The sequence below is a fragment of the Urocitellus parryii genome, chromosome 1, assembly GCF_045843805.1.
Source record: "Urocitellus parryii isolate mUroPar1 chromosome 1, mUroPar1.hap1, whole genome shotgun sequence".
Taxonomy (NCBI): Eukaryota; Metazoa; Chordata; class Mammalia; order Rodentia; family Sciuridae; genus Urocitellus; species Urocitellus parryii.
The window spans coordinates 134,135,567-134,160,227 of NC_135531.1; the positions used below are offsets into that span (position 1 = coordinate 134,135,567).

The 24,661-nt window shown below is 41.4% G+C and overlaps 1 protein-coding gene and 1 pseudogene across 1 annotated transcript; both read left to right on the forward strand.

Moving 5' to 3' along the window:
* Window positions 1–283: 283 nt before the first annotated feature.
* Window positions 284–4,008, forward strand: LOC144255138 (pre-mRNA-splicing factor RBM22 pseudogene; annotated as a pseudogene).
* A 14,314-nt stretch (window positions 4,009–18,322) lies between these two features.
* Msantd5 (Myb/SANT DNA binding domain containing 5) lies at window positions 18,323–19,160 on the forward strand. The gene is given in 3 exon segments (XM_077799263.1): window positions 18,323–18,431; window positions 18,434–18,663; window positions 19,038–19,160. Coding segments are annotated over 3 exon segments (462 nt in total).
* The last annotated feature ends 5,501 nt before the right edge of the window (window positions 19,161–24,661 follow it).

Consider the following 24,661-nt stretch of genomic DNA (forward strand, 5'->3'; position numbering starts at 1 on the left):
AAAATTAATTCAGGAGGAGTCACTGAGCTCCAGAGGCAGAGGCAAAGCCAGGCAAGATGTCACATGCCTGTAATCTCAGCAACTGGAGAGGCTGAGGCAGGAGGATTGCAAATTTGAGGCCAGCCTCAGAAACTTAGCAAGGCCCTAAATAACTGCATGAGACCCTGTCTCAAAATAATAAAAGGAATGAGATGTAGCTCAGTGGTAAAGTGAGACTAGGAAGTATGGGGACCACATGTAGAGATGGGTTCAATCCCCAGCACAAAAAAAAAAAAAACGAATTATGGAGGAGACCAAGTTTGTGCATGAAATCCCAACAGCACAATGTGGGTAAGGACCTTCTGAAGGCAGATCAGTCATATGCAGGCATGGGCTGGCGTGTATTTGGCCATGATTTGAGTACTCACATAGGCCTGCTACCAAGCAAGGGCTTGCTGCCCAATGCACAAAGAAGTCAACACTGTTAACACTGGTTCTTGAAAGAAGAGTGTCATTGAAGGATAACAGTAACAACATCCAAATCCTTATTCCTGATCAACCAATAGCCCCAGGGAAGGGGAACTAGGGAGCTGATTGGTCATTACCAGGAGTCTTGGTGGAGTAGCATGCAACCAGCAGGTGGGTCCAGGTAGAACTGATGGATAATTCTGGTCCATCCTACAACTGTTAATGGCACCCCTTACCTCTTAGGTCCACAGGCCCTGTTCTTTTTTCTCAAGTTCAACTAATCAGGAACTTTGCCAGGCCCTCAAGGTCATTTTAGTTCAGGTCCTAGGGTTCTGTGCCTGTATCCTATAAATTTTGAGGATTTTTTTAGAAATAAGGAAATTACTATTTTGTGACTCAGTTTCAGGCCTAGAATGTCCCCAAAAAAGATACAAGGCGTTCCCAGAGAGGGCGTCCTCAACTCAGGATGAGTGGGGTCCTTGACAAACATCACAGAAAGGAATTTAAGGACACGTCAGCTAGAGGAAAAGACAAAAAATTATTTAGGAAGGAAGAGACACATTCAAGGGAGGATGTGGGCTGTCTTGAGGGTAAGCAGTAGCTCCTTAGTCTGGGGTGTTCATATTTATAAAGGGACAGTAATTAGGAGGTGGGCTAGAGGTGAAGTCAGGGTGAAGTTAGATAATCTCGTGCCAGCTTTTCCTGCACATGCACGTTGTCTGCACATCCTAGTACTGTTTGTGGACAAGGACAAATGCTTATTTGCTTACAGGTTGATTGTTTTGCCTTCTCGTGATTCATGGGCACTTCTCTTTTGAGATTCAGTGTATTTTTTTTTTCTCTGTATTTCCAGATCCCCACCTCAAGTGACCCTTTTTCTCTTGAGTCTATGTCTGACAGGGATCAGGGCTCTAGGTACCCAAATGTTCCCAAGCCTTCCTAAGCTATATTCTGAAGAACAGCCCAGTGCTCTAGGCACACCAGGGACTTGAGACACAGTCCCATTGGAGTTCCTGTCCATTCACCAGGAGTATCCAGAATGGAACCTCATGCACAAACCATCAAACATTTCCAGTTCTCCATCTGCCACAAGACACTAGGGACAACTCTGTACAGCACACCAGAAGTCTGAATGGAACACCATGGTGCATATCCCCATGATGACCACAAAGTGAACAACATCTCTAACCCCACCTACCTCCAGAATCCAGCTAAGATTGTTGGATTGTTCCCAGGTGACAAAGCCAAGTCAGGAAGACCCACTGGGAGTGAGTGATAATCTGGGGCTCTGTCTGTCAGAGGAACAGAGTTGGCAAATGCATTTCTGGTGGAACAGCATTTCCTGAGCAAGAAACTATGGCAGAATGTCCAGAAGGCCCACTGCCAAAGAGGTCTGTTTCCTTCATTAGGTCCCACCTCCCAACACTCCTGTATTAGGGATTAAGTTTGCAACACAGGCTTTTGGGGAAACACATTTAAACAAAAGAAGGCAGGAGGGATGCTCACCTTCCTGGGTAACGGGGTCTGCAGTCCTTTTCTCCCTGCTCCCTTCTTCATTCTTAGTGCTTGGAGGCTCATTGACTAACATGGGACACCTTTTAGACTCAGGGATGACAGCTGACCTTTGAATCCTGCCTTCACCTTTTTTAATTAGCGGTCCTTTTTTTTTTTTTTTTTTTAACATTGCTTGGGCCTCCCTTTTCGGTTGACAACATTTCAGTGGAAGCTTCTACTTTCAGTCTCTTTGATCATAATAACACAAATACATGGCAGAGTCTCTGTCTCTGTTACATAACTGTACATTTCCAAGAGGATATTTTTCAGTAGCAATGAATTTCTCTGTGCAGATCCTATTTTCATAAGATTCCCTCTTGCACAATTTGTATTGTCAGTTACGTAGACACACCTATCACCTTATTTTTCACTTTTCTAATAAGGTCTAAGAAAAGTCAAAATAATGAGAATTTCAGTCCTTTGCCCAATATTGTTTTCCCAGAGAGATGATGAGCTCTGTGAGAATCTAATTTCCTGACTCTCCCATTAGGGACCCCATTTACCAGCACCCACTAAGGAAAAAAAAAATCTTTGAGGGGGTTGGTACCCTCAGAGTTCATGTTTGAAATTCAAGCCCATGGATAGGGCTCTGCCAGGCTCTGGGGCAGGGGGTCACTTGGAGATAGATTCTCAGAACCCTGATCCTGATTCCATTGAAAAGACAAGGCTTTATCACAGTTCTTTGCACAGATGACCCCTTCCCTAAAACCTACATAATAAAGATAACATTCAGAATTGAACTGAGATAGGAATTTGAAATTACAGAAAGAAAAGACATACTGAGTCTCAAAAGAAAAGTGCTCATGAATCATAGGAATGCAGAAAATTTTTGAACTGTTGGAATGCAGAATAGGCAATTCAACCAGCAACCTTGGCTGTGTCCTTGCTGGCCAAAAGTCACATGATGTAAGCACTAGGAAAACTGGCCCCAAAGTTCATCACTTTGCCCTAAATCCACTTCTAGCAGAGCCCCATGGGCTACTATCCCTTCTACAAATATTAACATCCAGACCAAGAGTACTTCTCACTCTTCCCACATTCACCCTTAATGTGTCTCTGCCTTTCTAAATAAATCTGTCTCTGCCTCTAACTGATGTGTCCTTAAATTCCTTTCTGTGATGCTTGTCAAGGACCCCCACTTGTCCGGAGTTGAGGTCCCACTCTCTTGGAACACCTCCATCCTCCTTCAGTAACAGAGCACTGGAAGTAGGAGAGTCCAGTTCCTATTTCTGATGCTACTACTGCCTCCAAAAGCTCTCCAGATGGCTCCCTGACTGGTTCCAACACCTGCTTCAGGCCAAACTAGGAGGAAATGTAGACTTTCCCCCATTCTGTGCCAGATGTGTCTTGGAGAAAACCCATATATACCAATGACCAGAAAAAAAAATGGGAAGGAATTTGAAGTTTGTGCCAAGTAATTCACAATATTTTATTGGTATGTTCCAGGGTCCAGATGTGTTTTAAGAAAACTGAAGTAAGCCAAACCTGAAGTAAACTGAAGGATGCCTAGTAGACCTGCCTCTCAGATCTACAGTATGCCCTATCCATCCAGGTACATGATGAGAGACTTGAGGGATGACACACCAAAGTCAGATGTCAAGAATTAAGTGCAAAAGAGATTTCTAACTGATGGAACACAGCCACTCAGCATGCTGAGGAAAGCCATATCCATCAGTGACATGCTGCCCCAACGATTCTTACTTCAAAAGGAATTGGCCCCACATTTGCTCCTTCTGGGTGAAAGAAGAGTGTAAAGGAGGAGAGAAAAGGAGCATTCCATACAGACATGAGCAGCTACAGATCCAGATAGCCACCTCTGGGCTAGTCATACTTTTAAAGACCAATATGGAATCAATGACTCTGGAGCATATAAACTTCTCAAGTGGGCTGCAACAAGACTTTACCTGAACCCTTCAGTGGACAAGATCATCACCATACTGGATATTGGTGCTGGGTAATACCATCATTGGGACATATCTAAGAAGTCATTTGGAGAGATCTGGATGATCCGTATTATACACAGATAGCAGTCACTTTCATCCAGTTTGGCCCGGCCCAGCTGCAGGAAAAAAAAAATTCTTTAATAAGTTGATTGTCAATGGCCAACAAAATGGGAAAGAGGGAAAAAAAATAGAAGGATGGAATCATAGTCTTGGGGATCAAGCTAGAGCCTGTTCTAGGACTGACAAGGTGTATTTCTTCTCCTCCCACAGCAGCGGCAGCAGTGGCCTCTGGAAACTACTACCTCTTCCCATGTAGTCCCCCAGCTGTAGCAACCATTACCTCACTGCCACTCCCAGTGTGTGGGTCACCATGTTCCACTCAGTGAGAGCACCCTGTCCTTCCATGAGGGCTCCAGGATCAATCCACTATCTTTCTCAGGACCCACTGAGGATGGAAGCTCATGCCAAAAGACACAGCAGCACAGTATCACCACCCTGGGGTTCTGTGGAAGAAAGGGTCTCCGAGAAACCAATAGCTGAGGCAAGCATGGTCTTACATGTCTGGAATCCTGTGTCTTAGCAGAAGGATTGCCAGTTCAAGGCCAACCTCAGCAATTTGGCAAGGCCCTATATAACTAAATGAACCTCTGTCTCAAACTGAAAAATATAAAGGGATGGGGATGTGGCTCAATGGCAAAGTGCCCCTGGATTCAATCTCTAGTACCAAAAAAAAAAAAAAAATTCCAGCAGCTGATCTTGGAAGAAACATGTTTCTTTCTTGCTTTCTTGTCTGGGTATTTTACATTGTCATCGAATGTGCAAATATGGGCAGTCAGAGAACAACAGCCAGTCTTTCCTGTGTGTATTCCAAGGATCAGTACCACAGATAAGCTGCCATGAAGTCTGCTGGTTATGCCGTTACATTCCTAAGAAAACCTAGTGCCTGTTCCTCTTACTTCTATGGGAAACAAGCAGCTACCAAAATGGAATGTCCAGCAGAATCACCATCCCAATTCTATGTTCAATTTGTATTTGTCATTTTTTGGTGGGGAGAATCAACCTGCAAGGAGAAAATTACCATTTTTATGTTCATTGAGTATATCTCATTTTATCACCTAAAATTAAAGATGGCCCATACTAATTATGGTAGTGGCACAAAAGTGTGTCTTAACTCTTAAAGTCATATCCTCAGAAAAACAAATAGAAACCACTCACCCAAATCAGCCCAGTTCTTTCCTTTCCTCTTTTTTCCCTCATTCATTACTAAAGGAATCTAATGGATAGTTTTATTTCTTTATGTCATTACCAAAAGACAGAAATTGCTTTCTATTTCTATCAGTTGGAGTTGTATGTAATTGAAGAAATCTGGTGTTTGGGATGAAACTTTTTCCCCCAGTACTGGAAATTGAACCCAGGGGCCCTCTACCACTGAGCTATATCCCCAGCCCTTTTTAATTTGAGACAGGGTCTCACTAAGTTGCTGAAGCTGGCCTCAAACTTGCAATCCTCCTGCCTTAGCCTCCTGAGTAGCTGGGATTACAAGCATGCATAATCATGCCCAGCGTTGGGATGAAAATATTTAAAAGAACATCCTAGTACTATATTATAACAAACAGAAATAAAAAGCACTGCATTGTGTTTGAATAGAAGTCTTGGGGTTAGAGTTGGAACTTTTATCTTCTATTTTTACTGTTGGGTGTCTTCAGCATCTCATAATTACTTGAGTCTGGGCAAGGAACTATCTTGTTTTAGAACGTTTGAATGTAACAGAACTGTAAAAGGGAAAGGAAAATTGATGTTGTGGTATATTTTTTAATAACTAAAATAGGTCAATTTTCAACAAGATAAAAAAAGCTTCAACAAGGTGTCCAGATGCTGAGAAGCCTGTAAGGACTTCCACGGGAGTAGTCATGAGGCCAGCCAGAGGCCCCAGAGTTAGTCCTGACCTTGTCTTTCTGGAGAAGCTTTGCAGTGGACCCTGGCCTGGACTAGGAGGAACATGTCTTCCCAGGCACGTCTCTTCCATGACTTCCTTTGAAAACCAGCCTCTACCTCAGAGCAAAGCCTGTCCAAGGAAGGGACATGACCTTTGTCCTTGGAAAGACCCACAGAGCGCTCCTAGGCACATTCCCACCCTGCTAAGTGGTTTATCTACAAATAACAGGGGAGATCTGCTGCGCCAGGTGTCCCTGACTCAGTCAGGCTAGGTGGAGACCCATAGCAACCCCCTAGGAGCCACCAATCAGCATGAGACAGGGAAATACCTGGGATGCCAGATGACCCTCCCAGTACTTCATGGTGGTTGATAACATGTTGGGAAACCATGTAGTTCAGCACGTACACCCCTCATGGATTAAACCCTCAGTTCAAACGAATCCCCCTCTTGTACTAACCAATCACCCCTACCCAACTTGTTCCCACCAGTGAATGTGCTAATCATGTTTTAGAGTTGTTTTATGATTTTCCTGCCGTGTATGATGATTTGCTAAGAGATGCTGTGATGTATGTGAAGTCTCTGCCTTCCCCAAAGAGTGTATAAAACTGCTGCAAACCCTGGGCTCCTGGCCTCTCAGCGTCACCAGTTGCTGTGTGCGCAGAGGACTGAGTTAGCTTACAATAAATGCCTCTTTGCTGCTTACACCGATCTTGGCCTCTGGTGGTCTTTTAGGGGTCCCGAATTCGAGCATAACACCTTCATGGCCCTTAAGTAACTACATCAGCTGGCCCTGCGAAGCATACTGTGCCCTGAACAGGGTAGAAAATTGGGGGACAGACCCATGGTCCTTTCTTCACAAAAATGGAAAGAACTGAACACTGCTCCTCCACTGGCCACGTGCAGATCAATGGTCTTGAGGGACTCAGCTGCTGACCCTGTTTGGGGTGAATTTGGCCCAGAGAGAGATTCCAGGTGACCTAACCCAGTTCTGATGAGTCTGTTCTCGTCGTCTCTTCCCTGTGCACCCAGAAGCCCCCACTTCCCAACACCATATAGGCCAGGCCCTTCCACCCTCTGCCACAGATGAACCATATTGAGGATGCCGAAGACTAGGAGGGGTCCTGGGAATCTTGGGTCTTCCATAGTCATCCCCACACTTGTTTCCTGTCCTTCTTACTGACCCCACTCCCTATGGGTCTGAAGCAGCAGTGGTTGACTTCTCCGGACTCTAAACCAGGTCCTGGATTTAAAGACAATTTGAACTTTGATCCCCACTTCTCTTAAGAGGTAGTGGGGTATTGTTAAACCACGATGCAAAGGAAAGACCACTGACTCCAATTTAAATCAAATTAAAGCAAGCTATTAATTCCGACCAGCCGGGGCTGTCTCTCCTGAAACCCATGGGAAGAGAAGAGCACCGCAGCTCTCTAGGAGCACAGCTTTATAGCACAGAAAGTTGCAAAAAGGGCAGGTGTCTTGAGAACTTACCGATAACAGGATTTTGACAAGCATTACACAAAGGCAGGTAGTTGGTTAGTGATCCAGCAATTAGGGAGTAAATTTAGATCCCAACATCAGAATTTATGAGGCACCACTGGAGTTTCAGAGAGGGTCTTTATCTGGCCAGGGAAAGCCAGAATTTATGAGGCACCACTAAAGTTTCAGAGAGAGTTGTTATCTGGTCAGGGAAAGCCAGGCATGGGTGAGTTCAAGGCATGGGCAGGCATTCCAAGCAAGTTCAGAAATCACAGTAATTTATAGTACAGTCGAAATTAACTTTTCATACCTTTGTGATGAGATGGCTCCTAATCTTAAGAGGGAATTAGGGTGGGTTTATCAGTATCCCTGTTGGACACATGGGACAAAGAATCCTTTAGAATGCCTGCAAGAATTGTACACAAAAAAAATAAATAAATAAATAAATAAGAGAGCTCATGAATAATGGCATAATTTGGTGTGAACATACTTTTATATACAGGGTTACAAAAAATTGTGCTGTGAATGGATAATTATAAATGTAATACACTCCACTATTGTCATGTATATAAGAAAAAAAAAAAGAATGCCTGCTGTAGTTGAGATCAGACTCACCTTATTTCAGATATCCAATCAACATTAATTTAGCTGGGTGTGATGGTACATGCCTGTAACCTCAGTGACTCTTGAGGCTGAGGCAGGAGGACTGCAAATTCCAGGGCAGCCTCAGCAATTTAGGTAGGCCCTAAGCAATTTACCAAGACCTCTCAAAATTAAAAGTAAAAAAGGCTGGGGATGTTGCTCATTGATTCAGCACCCCTGGGTCCAATCCCAGTTCCAAAAAATACCAACATTTTGTTTCTACTCAAAATGATTCAGTAGAAGCAATCAAAGTCTCAAATTCTTAAGTCAATCAACACACAAGTGTATGTCCAGGGTGGGTCTGATTCAATCAGGTGGGTGTTATTTAAATTCTCTTCCTTTGGGTGGGGGGGGATGATACATGATACCAGTACTGAGAGATAACAAAGGATGTACCCAAGATCACAGGGCAAGGTGTTTGGACTCTAACAAGAACGTTAATCCCATTACTTCAAAACTAGAAATGACTGAAATGACCGTCTGTAGTCTTTTTTTCCCCTCAGGAGTCAGGATTGAACCCAGGGGCAGCCTATATTTTGAGATAGGGTCTCACTAAGTTGCTAAGGCTGGCCTTGAACTTACAAACACCACCACCCCTACCCGACCTCTGCCCGGTAGATGGAATTATAGGCATGTGCCACTGCACCCAGCTCTTACCCTGTCTTGATTACTTCCAAGATTGTGATTACTATTACCATCACAATAGTGGGTAAGGTGTCAATGTACAGATTTGGGGAGGACACAAGCATTTTGGTTGTGACACCAATTAATCCTCAATTGCTTTCTCTAGTTTTCTCTCCATTCCTTCCAGATCTTGAATTCCATAATTTTGGTTGTATAGATTTAATGAATATTATTTGATGTTGTTTAAAAGAAAGTAAATAATTAAAATAAATTAAATATTTTTTAAAAATTGGTGATTTTTCTATCTGTTTAAGTTTGCTCTAAGGGTGGGAGCATACCTCAGTGGTAGAGTGCTTGCCTAGCAGTCACAAGGCCCTGGGTTCAATCCCCAGCACCGTCCTCCCTGGCCAAAGAAGTTTCCTCTCTTAGCTGCTCTAAAACATGATGAAATCCACTCTCCTTTACAGACTTACACTGCACCATTGGGCTTGGAAACAACAGACCTGGCCCCACCTTCAGAGAGGGACAACGATGGGAGAGCCCTGGGCTATCACTGGTAGAACCATATCTCCTTAGGCTCCTTAGTATTCTAGTCCAAAGCTGTTAGAAGATGTCTTTAGAAAGTCTGACCCTTTAAATTATGCAGACCCTTGCCCTTAGGTTCCCTCTGCACATCAGCACAATGAAGGTGTCATATGAATGTGCTCCATGACTCTGCTTGCTCCTCATAACTGAGGGACAACGTAGTGGCCCTGAGGGACCTTGTCCTGGCCTTATGCAGAGTGGACACAGCCTCTCCATTAAGGCTGAAATTCAGAGATCAGAACATGATGTCCTCATGGAATGTGTCTCCTCTGTCCCTCGCCTTCAGCATGGTAAGGGACAGCCTTGTCTGTGCGGAGGGAATTGCTGTGTGCTTTTGTCTCCTTGATGATTCTCTCCAGCTTCTTACCTGCTATTTCAGATTCTCCTGGCACCACTTAGGTAAGAGAAATCATGGAGTCTCTCCCAACATTTCTTTCTTATTTGTTCCAATCTCCTTTGTTACATAACATTTAGTCTCTCTTTTGTTACTGGGGAACCTGAAAAGACTACACTTTTATTTACAAATAAAATACTTCGTTGGCAAATACCTCTGGCTCACCCACTTATTTCTAACCTATAGAGACCTTCTTTGGCATCAGAATATCAGTATCACCTTACACTTTCATTACTCCCACTATTTTTCTCCCCAGTATTCTACGCCAATGCCCTTATTATTTCAAAAATTCAGCCTCATATAATAATAATTTAATTTTTAATTATTATTTTTCTGTATCAGGCATTGAACCAGGGGTGCTCAGCCACTGAGCCACATCCCCAGTCATTTTTAATATTTTATTTAGAGACAGGGTCTCAATGAGTTGCTTAGGGCCTTGCTCAGATGCTGAGGCTGGCTTTGAACTTGTGATCCTCCTGCCTCAGCCTCCCAAGCTGCTGGAATTAAAGGCGTGTGCCACCACACCTTATAAACCTTTTTATTTTTAATTAACAATAATTATACATATTAATGGCACACAGTGTGATGATTCAATACATGTATACAATGTGTGATGATCAAATCAGAGTAATCAGCATATCCATCATCTCAAACATTTATCATTTCTTTGTGCTGGGAATATTCAAAATCCACTCTATTAGCTATTTTAACTATAAAATAAATTATTATCTCAGCTATACACTGAAATAGTGAGTCAATTTCCCATAAATTAGAATTTTTTTCTAAAGGTTTAAAACAGAACACTCATTTTTTTTTTCTCAACCCCAAAAAGACAAGTAGGCTTAAAAATGTGAAAACTTCTGAGAATGTGACTCAGTGGTAGTGGGCTTTCTTATCATGTGCAGGAGCCCTGGGTCTATTAGCCAGCACCACACAACAAAAACAAAGACTATGGAAACCATTTCCTTTAAACTCACTTGCCCCCTCAAAATAAATCTCAAAACATTACTCTTTAGAGATCAGGACCTAGTCCTCTGCCCCTGACTCCAGCAATTATGCAGTTTTGTCTATTATTAGAAATGAAAAAGACCCATGGTCATTGAATCTCTTAAAACTGAACCTCACCAGTCATGGTGGCATGCACTTCCAGCTACTCTGGAGGCTGAGACAGGAGGATCACAAGTTCTAGGCCAGGGTCTCACATTGTGAGTGAGACCCTGTCTCAAAATGAAAAACAAGGGACATAGTTCAGTGGTCGAATACTTCTGGGTTCCATCCCCAGCACCGGGGGGGGGGTGGGTAGCTGAAATGTACTGATGGTACATTGGAACTACCTAGGACCTAGAGAATTTATGATTCTGGAATCTCAGCCTAGATGATCACATCAGAATCTCTGAAAGTAATCCCAGGATGGTGAAGTGTTCCCCAGATAGTTCTAATCCAAAGCCTGGGTAACTCTAATCTACTCTATATTCCCACATCCTGGTGCCATAATAGGCTGGGGAAATACCAAGACCACCTCTGCACTCTGACATAATGTGCCTCTAAAGCAAGAGATCTCAACCCAGGCTTATGTTAGAATCAGACAAGCAGACAAGTATATCACTCAGTGGTACAGTGCCTGGATTCAATCCTCAGCACCCGCCCCCACAAAAAAAGCATCCAAGAAACTTTAAACATCCATAACTACCTAACCACTGAGTCCCCCTTTCCTGACTAGTTAGAGCTGAATGACTGGGTGTAAGGATGGCCTTAGGTCTGAGCCCAAGCAACTCCATTTTAAAAACTCCAGTTTGAAACCTGAAGCCTCAGTAGGCACACCCAACAGATGCCTCCAGTATGGCCTCAGACATAAACAAGTCACTTCCCCCACCCTAAGAAAGTGAAGCCTCTGGCAGGCTGACCTCGCCTGATAAGAGGAAAAGGCCTGAAGATCAGGGTGGAGACCACCAACCAGCTGTAGTGGCATCCCCTTTCTCCACAGAAAAGTTGTAACTGAGCTTCTCCAGAAATCTTCACTATGGCTAATTTTGGGACAGTCAGCAAAAGAGTCTCTACAAAAGAGTTCAATGTAGATAAACTTCCAATTTTTGTGTTGCCCTGTTTTACTTGGCCACTGGCTGAGAAGAAATCAGCACTCTAGGAGCTGGACACCCCTTACTAGTTTTTCACTAGTTTTTCAGTATAGTGGTTTGTAGAAATGCATAAACAAGGCCTCTGGCCTTGAGCTGAGGCTTCACAGAGATGTCTACATTTTTAAGATAAGAGAAGTTACCAACTGGGCTCCATTGGTAACAGCTGGGGCCAGGGGTGGGGATAAAGAAAGGGGAGAAGCAGCTCTCCCCTTCTCAGGTGTTGCCCTTGAAGGGTTAACTTATCCAGAAAAGTGAAAGAAAAGGCTGCTTTTATGTGAACTTCTGCAGATTGGGAACTTCTCAGCCCTTCCCCTTACATGTTGGGTATAAAACTCTGAACCTACCTGAACTTGGGGTTCAGGGCATTGATTGATTACAGCAAAAGCTGTGCCCTCTGAACCTGGATGCAGCCAAATAAAACTGTTTCCTGCTATCTTCGGTGCCTTGCCTCATCTGTCCCTACAACACAGCTGTTTCTGACCCCAAGATAAATGATGTCATGGAGAAATCCAGTGGTAACTGATAAGATTGAAAGGGGGGTCAAAAGTCCCAAAATTTAGTGTAAATAATAGAACTAATGAAAACGGATTCTGCCAGCTGAAACAAGGATGCACTCGAGCTGAAGGGCCTGATGAGGACCTGGACTGACATCCCATCTCTTGTCATTCTTTTCCTGATCCTCTGCATGATCCTCCCCGCCCTCAAACTCTTCTGCCCTGTCTGGACCCTGGTGAGGCCACAACTTCTCCATACAACCCTCTCTTCAACCTGCAGTCCACTCCACACCAGGAGAAGCTTGCCTTGGTTCTGGATCTGATCACTGCAGAGTGTGCATTTGCTGGATGTAAAGCTTAAGGCTTAAGACATTTGAACTTAGCATGCAGAGGGAATGTCTGTCATTAGCCTGTCATGATTAAGTGTATTTGCAGTGCTTAGAATTATCTAGAATTGTTTGCAGTGAACTAATTAATCTAGAATTGTTTGCTGTTAATTGATTATGTCTATTGTAGTGCCTAGCATTAAGGATTGTCATTTTCTTGATTAAGAACCTATAGAGTGAAAATGTATTGAGTAATTTGAGTGAATAAAGCATTGAAAAGGGTAGAAGCCCATGGACGTTCTTTATTTCTCCCCCTCGACTGCATACGTCACAATTTTGCCCCCTCTCAACACTGTGACTAGCCTTTGAAAAGCCTTCCAGCTGATTCCATTGTAGAATCGGGGCTGGACAGCTGTTCCACTGTTGTATTCTCCTGCAGACAGGATCTATGGGTTTCCCTGAACTTATACATCAGTGGGAGAGGTAGACTTGATCCAGGAGTTATTTTGACGTGGAGTGTTGATAGAGATGAGGACAGAATGTCAAAGCAGCATTTATGAAGAATGTCTCCATGTAAGAAGGCCTACAGGCATGCACAGCATGATCAAGACCTGAGTAAGTGGTATGTGCCAGCTTGATGATGGTTATGGGAGCAAAGCAACTAACAGAAGAAGCAAAAGGCCCAAGGGAAAACTGTGCCTAATGTATTTAACAATGAGAGCCATTAAGTATGGGTGGAGCCTGGACGTTGACAGAAAAATTGATTTGATCTTAAGTTCTAAGTACACGTGGAATGAAGAGTGCCCTGAAAAGTCACAAGTACAGGATGGCTGCATGCAGAAACAATATAAACAGTGCCCCTTATTAGATGTTTTGATCACTGTCCATGACAATAATCCTTGGCTGAAGTTGCCTCCCCCACACACATCCCCTTTTTGCTTCTAGGGATTGAACTCAGGGCCAAATGCATGCTAGGCAAGCACTCTACTACTAAATTGCATCCCCAGCCTCTGTGACTATGGCCCACACTTGGTCCATTTCAATTCCAGCATAAGTAAAAAGCCAATTAATGCCACATATGTTTAGAAGATAGGATATCAACAGTTTCTGCTTGAGAAGAAATGGTTACTGGACATCCTGGGTGCAGTTGCCATTTACACCAAGACAGAGGCACAGAAAGGAGGTAGATTGGGAATCGAGGCTCTTGCTGGATGTGCAGTGGAGGGTGTCCTGAAACTTGTATTTGCAAATAAACAAAGGGCTCTACCCTGGAGAGGAAGACTAGGTGTATATTTGCACTTGAGGGAGAGGAAGTAATAAATTGATCAGATTTTTGTCTCAGATGGTCCTTTTAGGCAGCGTGGGAATGTATCATACAGGCCTAAAATGGAAAGCACAGAGAATAGTTCCAGGTTTTCCCGACCATATGGAAATGAGGAAATGGAGGCCTGAAATCTATAGAAATTAAGAGAAACTGATACCAAGGATTACTCCTAAGCCACAACACATTGAGTATGTTCTAATTTAAGAAGCGACCACTCACTGTACAGTCTCCTTCCCTGTCTTCTCAGACTGCAGCATGAGATAAAGGCCATAATTCTGAAGGATTGGGTAGAGTGAAACAAATGGGCCTCAAGACTGCAGATTATTCTGAGTGGTGTCCATAATCCTGGACTACTTCTGAGATCCAAAAACCAGGAAAAGAATACATGAATTGTGTCCTTGACAGTTTGGTTACCCCAGGTATTCAATCCTACCCTTCTCTGCCCCTGAAGTGGGCACCCCCTTTCTCCACAGAAAAGTCCTCTTCACCATGGCTGATTTGGGGGCTGTCAGGAAAAGAGTCTCTGCGAAAGAGTCCAATGTAGATAAACTTCCTATTTTTGTGTCGCCCTGTTTACTTAGCCACTGGCCAGGAAGATACCAGCACTCCAGGTGCTGGACACGCCCTTACTAGTTTTTCACAAATGTATCCAGTATAGTACTTTGAAGAAATGTGCAAACAAGGCCTCTGGCCTTGAGCTGGGCTTCACAGAGATGTCTACATTTTTAAGATAAGTTACAAATGGGCTCCATGGTAACAGCTGGCAGGGGGAGAATAGAATGGAAAGAAGAAGCTCTCCCCTTCTCAGGTGTTGTCCTTGAAGAGTTAACTTGCCCAGAACAGTGAAAGAAAAACCTGCTTTTATGTGAACTTCTGCAGACTGTGAACTTCTGAGCCCCTCCCCTTACATGCTGGGTATAAAACTCTGAAACTCCCTGAACTTGGGGTTCAGGGGATTGATTGATTACAGCAAAGGCTATACCCTCTGAACCTGGCTGCAGCCAAATAAAACTGTTTCCTGCTATCTTCGGTGCCTTGCCTCGTTTGTCCCTACAACACCCCCACCATCACTTCTTGCAAGTTAACTCAAATTTCCCACTCCACTTCCTCCTTTGACGTATGCATAGCTCAAGTTTATCCTCTTGTTAGGAGAAAGGTTTTGGTCTCCTTTTCCTCTCTCATCTTTTAACATTACTGTCAAATTGAGTCTCTTGCAGAGCCATTACAGCCATCCATGAGCAACTCAGCCAGCGAAAGCCTGGTCTCTTCCCTGACTCTCCATGCAAACTACCCTCCCCAATTCTGATGCCAAATTCACACGGCATTGCTGGTCCTTTAACTCTATCTCATGAGAATAGGAGGAGGGTTCATATGTAGAAATGTATCAACCTCCCTTTACATTTTGGAACATAGAGCTCAAAGATCCTCAGAATCACTGCTACCATGTTGGTCTCTGTTTATGGTCAGTGAAATAAGCCAGAAACAGATACCACATCTTCCCTCTCATATGTGGGAGCTAAAACAATTGATCTCAAAGTAGAAGAGAGTAGAATAGTAATTATTGAAAGGTAAGAAGGGGAGTGGCAAGAGGTGAGATAGAGGAAAGTTGGATAGAGATACCAATGTAGTGGCAATAGAAACTATAGTTCACTATAGTTCTATAGAACTAGAAGAGAGGAGCTCAAAGTCTCCAAACATTAAGAAATTATAAGGAGATGGAAATGCTAATTACCTTTATTTCACCATTACATATTGTATACATATATTGAAATATGACAGTGTACCCCATAAATATGTCCAATTATTGTGTAACTAAAACGAAAAAAAAATATTTTTAAAGTGCAAAGCAAAGGATTGAAAGAAAACAGTTTTCCATCAAATTTTACTTCAGGTGAAGGGATTTTGCAGATGTGATAAAATTACAAGATTGGTTTGCCTTTAATTAGTCCTTAGAGACTCTGTAGGATGGGTCTGGCTCAATCACATCCAAGACATATAAATGTGGCCAGATCTATACTGAGTACAGAAACAGAGAGGAGTGAACACTACACTCAAGCACCTCCTGACTCACCTGGTTTCCATTAGGGCAGAGTAAGTGCAAATTCTCTGCAGACCTCTCAACAGGCTCAGCGACTACAGTGAAAAGAATCCCAGGAGGAAACTCCAGAATAAAAATGGAGGTAAGTTGGGGGGAACCTAGTTCCTATGTTCTATGGGAGGATGGCTGGATTGTATTTTTTTATCTCACAAGAACTTTTCCAACCACTAACATGTGTACCCTGTGCACCTCTCTACAAATATTAACTCACTGGATCCTCCAAGTGAACCTGATGGAAGGTGTTATTACTATACTCGTTTTACAGCAACGGAAACTGAGGCACAGACCTGGCTAACTACCTTGTCTGAAGGACCCATGCCTGCAATTTTCAGAGCTGGGAAAACCTTACATGCTGCCTATTGAGTTTATGACCTTAACAGCTGTTCTATGCTGCCTCTCAACTTCTTTACAGTTTATCCCTTCACAAATTCTCAGTTTGATTTTTACCTTATTGACTTTATTTATTGTGGTGCTGGAGACTAAATACAGTTATGCACTCTGCCACTAAGCTGCCTGCCCAGTCCTTTTTTTATTTTTATATGGATACAGGGTCTCGAGAAGTTGCCCAGGTCAGCCTTGAACTTGAAATCCTCCTGCCTCCGCCCCAGGAGTATCTGGGATTTTATTTTTTATTTTGAGACAGGGTCTCATGAAGTTCCTAAGGCTGACTTCAGACTTGTGATCTTCTTGCCTCACCCTTCCATGTAGCTGGGATTACAGCCCCACACCACCACCTCTCCTGGCAAATTTCTGGTTTTAATGGGATTGTTAAATCTGTTTGATAGTTCATCCTCAAAAGTTCTACTTAGGTTCTTTGTCTTCCTATTTGTAACCTCTTTTGCTTCTGCTTCCTCTACATGTTTGGCCATGGGAAATATATAACAGCTACTTTAAAGTCTTTCTAAAATCCCATCATCTGTGTCTTTTTCTGGGTCTCTTAATTGATTTTACAACAGTGAATCATATTTTTTTGTTGCGTGCCTAATAATTTTACTTAGGAGGTCCATATTGGGCATTTTACATTATTGGGGGCTTGGTATTTTGTGTTCACTTGACTAATGTTGGGTTTTACAGTATTTTGTGATGTGTTTTTACTTGTAAATGAATTGATGCTTTGGAAAATCGTGCTGAATCTTTGTTAATTGACATCGGAACAAACTTTAGTATGCATAATTTGAACCAACCCCTTAGGCAATACCCTTTTGCACTATCTTCAAAGCCCTTTGGATTATGGTTTTTTTTTTTTTTCTTTCACTCTGGCAGTTGGTGACATATTCTTCCAGGGCCTGAGTGACACAAGGAATATTCCAGACTGTTCCTTTCTGCTGGATCTTACCATAGAAAGTCTTTGCTCATAGACTTGTTGAGAATGGACACAATCCCAGGGCCAGTTCCCCTCATTCATGCACTGGCCTGTACTTGGCCAGGGGATTTTTCTGAATATCTACAAAGCTCTTTCTCTTTCCTTCTCCCCACCCTTACCCCAATGCTGCTTCTTTGTACTGTACTTGTCCCCGTGATATCTAGAACACTTCACTCTCCCATGTTCTCATCTCCAAGCACCAGCAACACTGGAGTTTTTTCTCTTTGCTCTCCAGCCTGGGAGCTAGGCGGGTTTGTGTTTGTAACTGAGGTCCTCCATTATTTTAAGATATACATGTGTTTCCAGATTATTCTTAAGAGAAAACTATTTCCAGTGCTCTGATTGGCTGATTCAGGTAAGTCATTAAGACATTCCTATTATAAAAATAAAACTTTGATCTTTTCATTCTTTTAATTAGAAAATCGTGCCATAGGATAAAATTTCCAGAAATACCCAGGTGCTAAAGAAGGGAAAAGAAAACAAGAAACCAGGAAAGCTCTCAGGTATAATGTTCTGTGTCATATTTGGGTAGAAAAAAAAATGTTCTATCCCATCTTCATCTTTCTGAGTCTGTGCTCAGCCTAGTCCCCTAGGAGGGGATAGCTCTGGGGATGACAGGGCTGTCCTCAGCATTCTGGGATCTCTATCCTTGCCCACAGCCCTGGACACCTGGAAGTGGGAGAGAGTAGTCCCACATCAGGGGAACCTTTACCAGCAGCAAATGTACCATCAAGGCCCTATCTATTCTATTCTCTGAAATTTATTTTATGAAACTTGAACATCATATATACTTTCCCATGTTTTCCCGACTTGTCCCAATGACTATATATTTTGGACATTGGGACTAAAGCAGATGCTGCATCCAGGACTTCTCATCATTAAAGATTTTTATCATATTCTACTAATTGAAATAAAACCATGTTTGGGCCTGCCACTATAGAGAAAGGGCCTCTGAGACCCCCTAATATGTGCACGTGAGTGATGCCAAAGTACACCCACATTCTTCTATTCCTTGCAGTACACTCAATTAAACCGTGGAACAACCAAGAAATCCAGAGTTTCCTGCAAGAATGGGAATTTCTTGAACATGAGTGAAGAATAATCATGTAATATCAAAAGCAATTTCCCAGCGTCTTAATCAGAGAGGCATAAAGAAGAGCTGGAAAACATGTTCCCACATGCTGACAAGTTTGCAGGATCTGTACTGGACTATCTGTGAGGCCTACAAGAGACCTACAAGAGAAGCCCTGCACAGAATCCTGGGATACAGACAGGAAGACCATGACCCCTCAGGTTTGTCTCTTTCTGTACTCACCTTCAAGGTCCTTTTGTGAATTGTATCAGCTGGCCTAATCCTCAGGGCAGGGAATGATAGGACAGGATCCTGCCCACAGGTCCCTCTATATACAATATAGGACAGGCCTCTTTTGGTCCAACTGTCCCTCTTTCTCCTATCTCTTCTATTAGTTAAATCCCAAAAGAGTGACCTGAGGGACTTTGCTCATAGACTTGTTAAGAATGGACACAAACCCAGGGCCATTCATAGGCAATGTCATAGGCAAGGATTCAGGTGGGTGACATGTCCTGAGCTCTCTGTGTGCCCTCTCTCTCAGGTCTTCTCTGTACAGATGTTGCTGCTGACTTGCTACCTCTTGAACACCAGCCTGAGGACTGAGGTGCCTCTGTTTCCTTTGAGGAGTTGCTGTGGGTCCCTCCACCTGTGATCTTCATGGAAAATCCTCAGGCACTCGGATGGGAACCCTGGAACATGAACCTTCCAGGATACCCCAACCTGCAACAGTACAATCCAACTCTGTAACTCGTGATTCTTTCCTTTCCCCATCCAATTGAATGAGAATAAAATATGAAATTAATTGAATGACCATAGTCTCATCCCTTTCTGCTTTGTGCTTGTGGCTCAGATGGAACCCATAACTATAGAGAAGCCAGGGGGCAGGGCAGGTGTTCAGCCACTCGGGTGACTTGAGTCCTACCTTCCTTCCTTCTCCCATAATGCTTCCTACATGGAGAAGACTCCTTTTCCACAGAGGCAACTTCTACCTTCAGAGACAACTGTGTTCCATCCTGTCTTCATGCTCTAACTGTGATCACAGAACTTAGTGTTTCTGAGCCTCAAGTTTCTCCTATTACAATTGAAAATGATGGAGGCTGGGGTGGAGCTCAGTGGGGTGCTTGCCTAACATGCACAAGACCCTGGGTTGGAGCTCCAGCACTGCAGAGAAAACAAAACAAAGCCTCGAAGATGGTCTTTCTTATTTAGGTAAAGAATAAGTTTTTAGGATAAAAACATACATAGGTGGTATAATCATCCTGCATGTTATTCATTTTCCATATTCCTTGGTGGTCTATTTTTTCAAACACCTGTCAAAAGATCATTTATTTGACTGATGGATTGTAGTACTCATAATTAAATCCAGGGGCACTTTACCACTGATCTATATCCCTAGACCATTTTTAGTTTCTTTAAAAATTATTGTTTGGTTCCAGGGATTGAATCCAGGGCACTTAACCACTGAGCCTCATCCCCGCCCTTTTTATTTTTATTTTTATTTTGAAACAGACCTCACCAAATTGCTGAGGCTAGCCTTGAACCTGCAGTTCTCCTGCAGAAGAGGCACTGGAATTACAGGCATATTCCTGTATCATTTGTTCATTTTAAAAATAATAATAATAACACTGTTCTTTTATAAAAGAGAGGATGTAAAATTATTTCGATTATTTTTTGTAGACTTTGGTAGTATTCCCCATAGAGGCCTCAATCTTACTTAATGTTTTGTACAAAGTCATCACTGGATTTACTGAATAAAAATCTCAGATGTTATTTCAAAGAGGAACAGGCTCATTTTTTCAAAATCTTCTCAATCTTCATGTATTGTCTCACAACAGCCATTAGTAAGAGTAATTCCATTTGGTCTTTTGAGGAAACTTCATACTGACTTTCATAGTGGTTGAACGAATTTGCAATCCCACCAAAAGTGTTCATTTTACTCTAAACCTTCTCCAGTATTCATTATTTGTATTCTACATGACTGCCATTCTAAGTGGGATGAAATAAAATCTCAGTGTGGCTTTAGTTTGCATTTCCCTAATTGCTAAAGATGCTGAACATTTTTTCATATATTTGTTGTCCATTTGCATTTCTTCTGAGAATTGTCTGTTTAGCTCTCTTGCCCATTTATCAATTGGGTAATTTATTTTTTTTTTTGGTGTAAAGATTTTTTAGTTCTTTATATATTCTAGATATAAATATCTGTCAGAAGAGTATCTAGCAAAGATCTTCTCCCATTCTGTTTTTAAAACTTTTTTTGAATGATAGAGTATATTTTGAAATTTTATATATATACAAATAAGTATGACTTGTTCTAGTTAGACTCCCATAATTGTTGTTGTACATGATGCTGAGTTACATTCATCATATATTCATAGATGTGGATAGAAAATATCTGTATGAATCATTCTATTTCCCATTTCCCTCTCTTCCCCTATGTCTAGTTCAATGAACAACTAATCTTCCCCTCCCTTATTGTGAGTTAGCATCATATGAGTTATCATATCAGATAGAACATCCTGTCTTTGGTTTGGGGGAACTGGCTTATTTCACTTAGCATGATATTCTCCAGTTCCATCCATTTACCAGCAAATGCCATAATTTCATTCTTTATGGCTGAGTAATAATCCATTGTTTATATATACCACATTTTCTTTATCCATTCATCTGTGGTAGGGCACCTAGGTTGGTTCTTGTGAATTGAGGTGCTATAAACATTGAAATGGATGCATCACTGTAGTATGCTGATTTGAAGTCCTTTGTGTATAGACCGAGAAGTGGGATCACAGGGTCAAATGGTGGTTCCATTCCAACTTTTCTAAGGAATTAGAGAAGATAATGCTAAGGGAAGTTAGCCAATCCCCCAAAAAACCAAATGCCAAATGTTTTCTCTGATATAAAGAGGCTGATTCATAGTGGTGTAGGGAGAGGGAGCATGGAAGGAATGGACAAACTATAGATAGGGCAGAGGAGTTGGAGGGGAATGGGGGGGCAGGGGTTAGAAATGATGGTGGAATGTGATGATCATTATTATCCAATACATGTATGAAGACACGAATTGGTGTGAATTATTTTGTATACAACCAGAGATATGAAAGTTGTGCTCTATATGTGTAGTAAGAATTGTAATGCATTCTGCTGTCATATATAAATAAAAAAATTAATTAAAAAAAGAATAATCATCAAATGAATATTTTAGGATATTGAGAAAACTTGAAAATATTTTTACTTTAAAAATCTTATTTTAGCATGTTTTTACTTAAAAATCTTATTTTGAGGCCTGACATTAATTGCTCATATTTTTGAAGATATTAACTACATTTATAATTAGGTCATTAATGCATTGTAATTGATTTTATATATTGTAATGTAGTTATACAAATATTTTTGTTCATAAATCATTCTATCATCAATATATACTAAGTAGTCATATTTTCATTAGAAATTTGAAGTGTTCTAGCTTTATCATAATTACTTCTAAGTGTCTTTAGTTCAGCTATAGTTTTCTCTAGCATTGATCTTTTTTTTCAGGTTGTATGGTCTCAGTTACTACTATTTTATAATAAATTCTGTGATTTTGATTGAATTTCACTTAATATTCAAAACAATTTAGGCAAATTAAAATCTCTCTTATATACAAAAAATAAAATTAAAAAATGAGGGAAGTATTAGAGAACATAGTACATTGCCAGGTTTCTGTTCTCACGACTAAAAGGCTCAGGGGTCACTCCAGTTGAACTAGGCTTACTGGGCTGCACGAAATAACCACACAAGAGAAACAAATACCTTTTTATTTGGGGTCACTGTGACGGCTCCTCTGACCTTAAGGGTCTGCAGAAAGAGAGAGAGCAAGAGCACATGCTGACCCCTTTTATTGAGGAGAAGTTATTCAAATGAAGCAAGGGGTCAGGTTTCAGGGGGCTGAGTCTATCTTCATGATGTCCACTGTCAGCAGGTTGACTGACACCTGGGTAGGCCACACCCAAGGGCACAGTAAGAGAAGGGGACACACACAAGATACTTCCATGGAAGATTCTATCCTAAACAGGGCAAGGGGTTAGATTACAAAGGAACAGGTGAGCGTAGCTTCACCCATGGGGCTGTAGGAAGACACACCCATGCACGAGACACTGACCCTCCAACCCAAGAAGGGTGGGGAAAGCTCTGCCACATCTCTGCAACTGAGCGCCTCAACACCCAGCCAGGGAGTGTAACCCAGTCATGTGTAAGGTTGGTCTCCCACAGTACATAGACCTACCACTCTGAATAAATAGCACCAGGGTTTTAGAAGTCAAGATTTCTGATTTAAAGCCTTTAGACCCTACTGCTTCCCTCTTTGTGGGATCAGAGGGGGTGATGAGAGCCATTTGGGTGGTTGTTTGGGGTGAAGAAAATACTTTTTGTTCAGTTTTCCCTAGTGATCAAACTTTCATTTTAAGGAACAATATATTGATTGACTTAGTAAGTGGAAGTATTCTCAGTTTGAAGGAACTTCAGGAGTGGAGTTCTACTCTGCTTAAATGTTGAAAGCTTGCTCATCTTCAGAGCAGAGAGAGTACTCATCTTCAGAAACCCATCCATTTTCATTTCTTACTTCTTTATAGTTAAACAAGGTGACTTGAGAATGTTGCTTTGGTGTCTGTGTTCTGGGTTGTGAAGAACATTTGAAAAAGAATTCTAACTATACTGAAATGCAGAATTTAAAAAACTTAGATATTGAATTAAGCAGTCAAATACTGAACAAAAGGTGAATAAGTTGTAATCCCAATAGTAAAAGTGGATATTTTCCTAGAAAAGAAAAATAAGTTTTGATTCTTATTTTGTGCAAAGAGTAGTATTCTATGTAGTATGCTTCAAAGTTGATTAAAATTTTTCCATTAACTGTTTTTATACAAGCATGTGAGAAGTTACCAGGACAACTTTTTCCCTCAAAAAATAGTCTGCTTGAGCAGTTATGCAAGAGAAGGATATAAAAAGGATAAATATAGGAAAGGAAGAAGTCAAATTATCACTGTTTGCAGATGATATGATCTTAGACTTAGAAGATCCAAAAACTCCACCAAAAGGTTAGGTCCTTGATCCACTTTGAGTTTTGTGCAGGGTGAGAGAGAATGGTTCAATTTCATTCTACTACATATGCATTTCTAGTTTTCCTGGCAACATTTGTTGAAGAGGTTAGCTTTTCTCTGATGTATGTTTATGGTAAGTTTGTCTAGTATGAAATTACTGAATTTATGTGGGTATGATTGTGTCTTCTATTCCGTTCCATTGGTCTTAATGTCTGTTTTTATGACAATACCATGCTATTTTGTTACTATAGCTCTGTAGTGATGCCTCCTGCTTCAATTTCTTGCTAGTATTGCTTTGGCTATTCTGGGCCTCTTATTTTTCAAATAAATTTCATGATTGATTTTTCTATTTCTATGAAGAACATCACTGGAATTTTAATAGGATTAGATCTGTATATCACTTTTGATAGTATGGCCATTATTAATTTTTTAGTAGCAGATGAACACAATATTTTTGTTTTATTTAGTTTTTTTTTTATTGTGGTACTGGGGATCAAACCCAGTGCCTCATGTATGCTAGGCAAGCACTCCATCCACTGAGCCACAACTCCAGCCCAGTATAGCCATTTTGACAATATTAATTCTGTCAATCCAAGAAAATGCTAGATCTTTCCATCTTCCAAGGCCTTCCTCAATTTTTTTCTTTTGTGTTCTGTAGTATACATTTATTAACTCTTGACATTATTTTCTGTTTAAGGGGCTATTTAGAAAGTCATTTCCTGTTTCTAAAAGTTGGAGCAATGGCCCTGTTTTCTTCTAGGAGTTACATAGTTTCTGTTCTAATTCTGAGTTCTTTGATCCATTTTGAGTTGACTTTTATTCAGAGTGAAATAAGGGTCTAGTTTCATCCTTCTATATATAACAACCAGTTATCCCAGCTCCATTTGGTAAAAAGGCTTTCTTCAATGTATGTTTTTGGCACCTTTGTCAAAGATCAGAAGATTGTAGATGTGTGGATTTATTTGTGTCTTCTATTATGTACCATTGGTCTATGTATCTGTTTTTATGCCAGTACTGTGCAATTTTGTTACTATAGCTCTGTAATATAATTTGAATCAAGATATTGTGATGCCTCCAGCATAGCTTTATTTTTATTTATTTATTTATTTATTGGCTTAGAATTGTTTTGACTATTCTGGGTCTTTTATTCTTCCAAATGAATTTTAGGGCTGTTTAGGATCA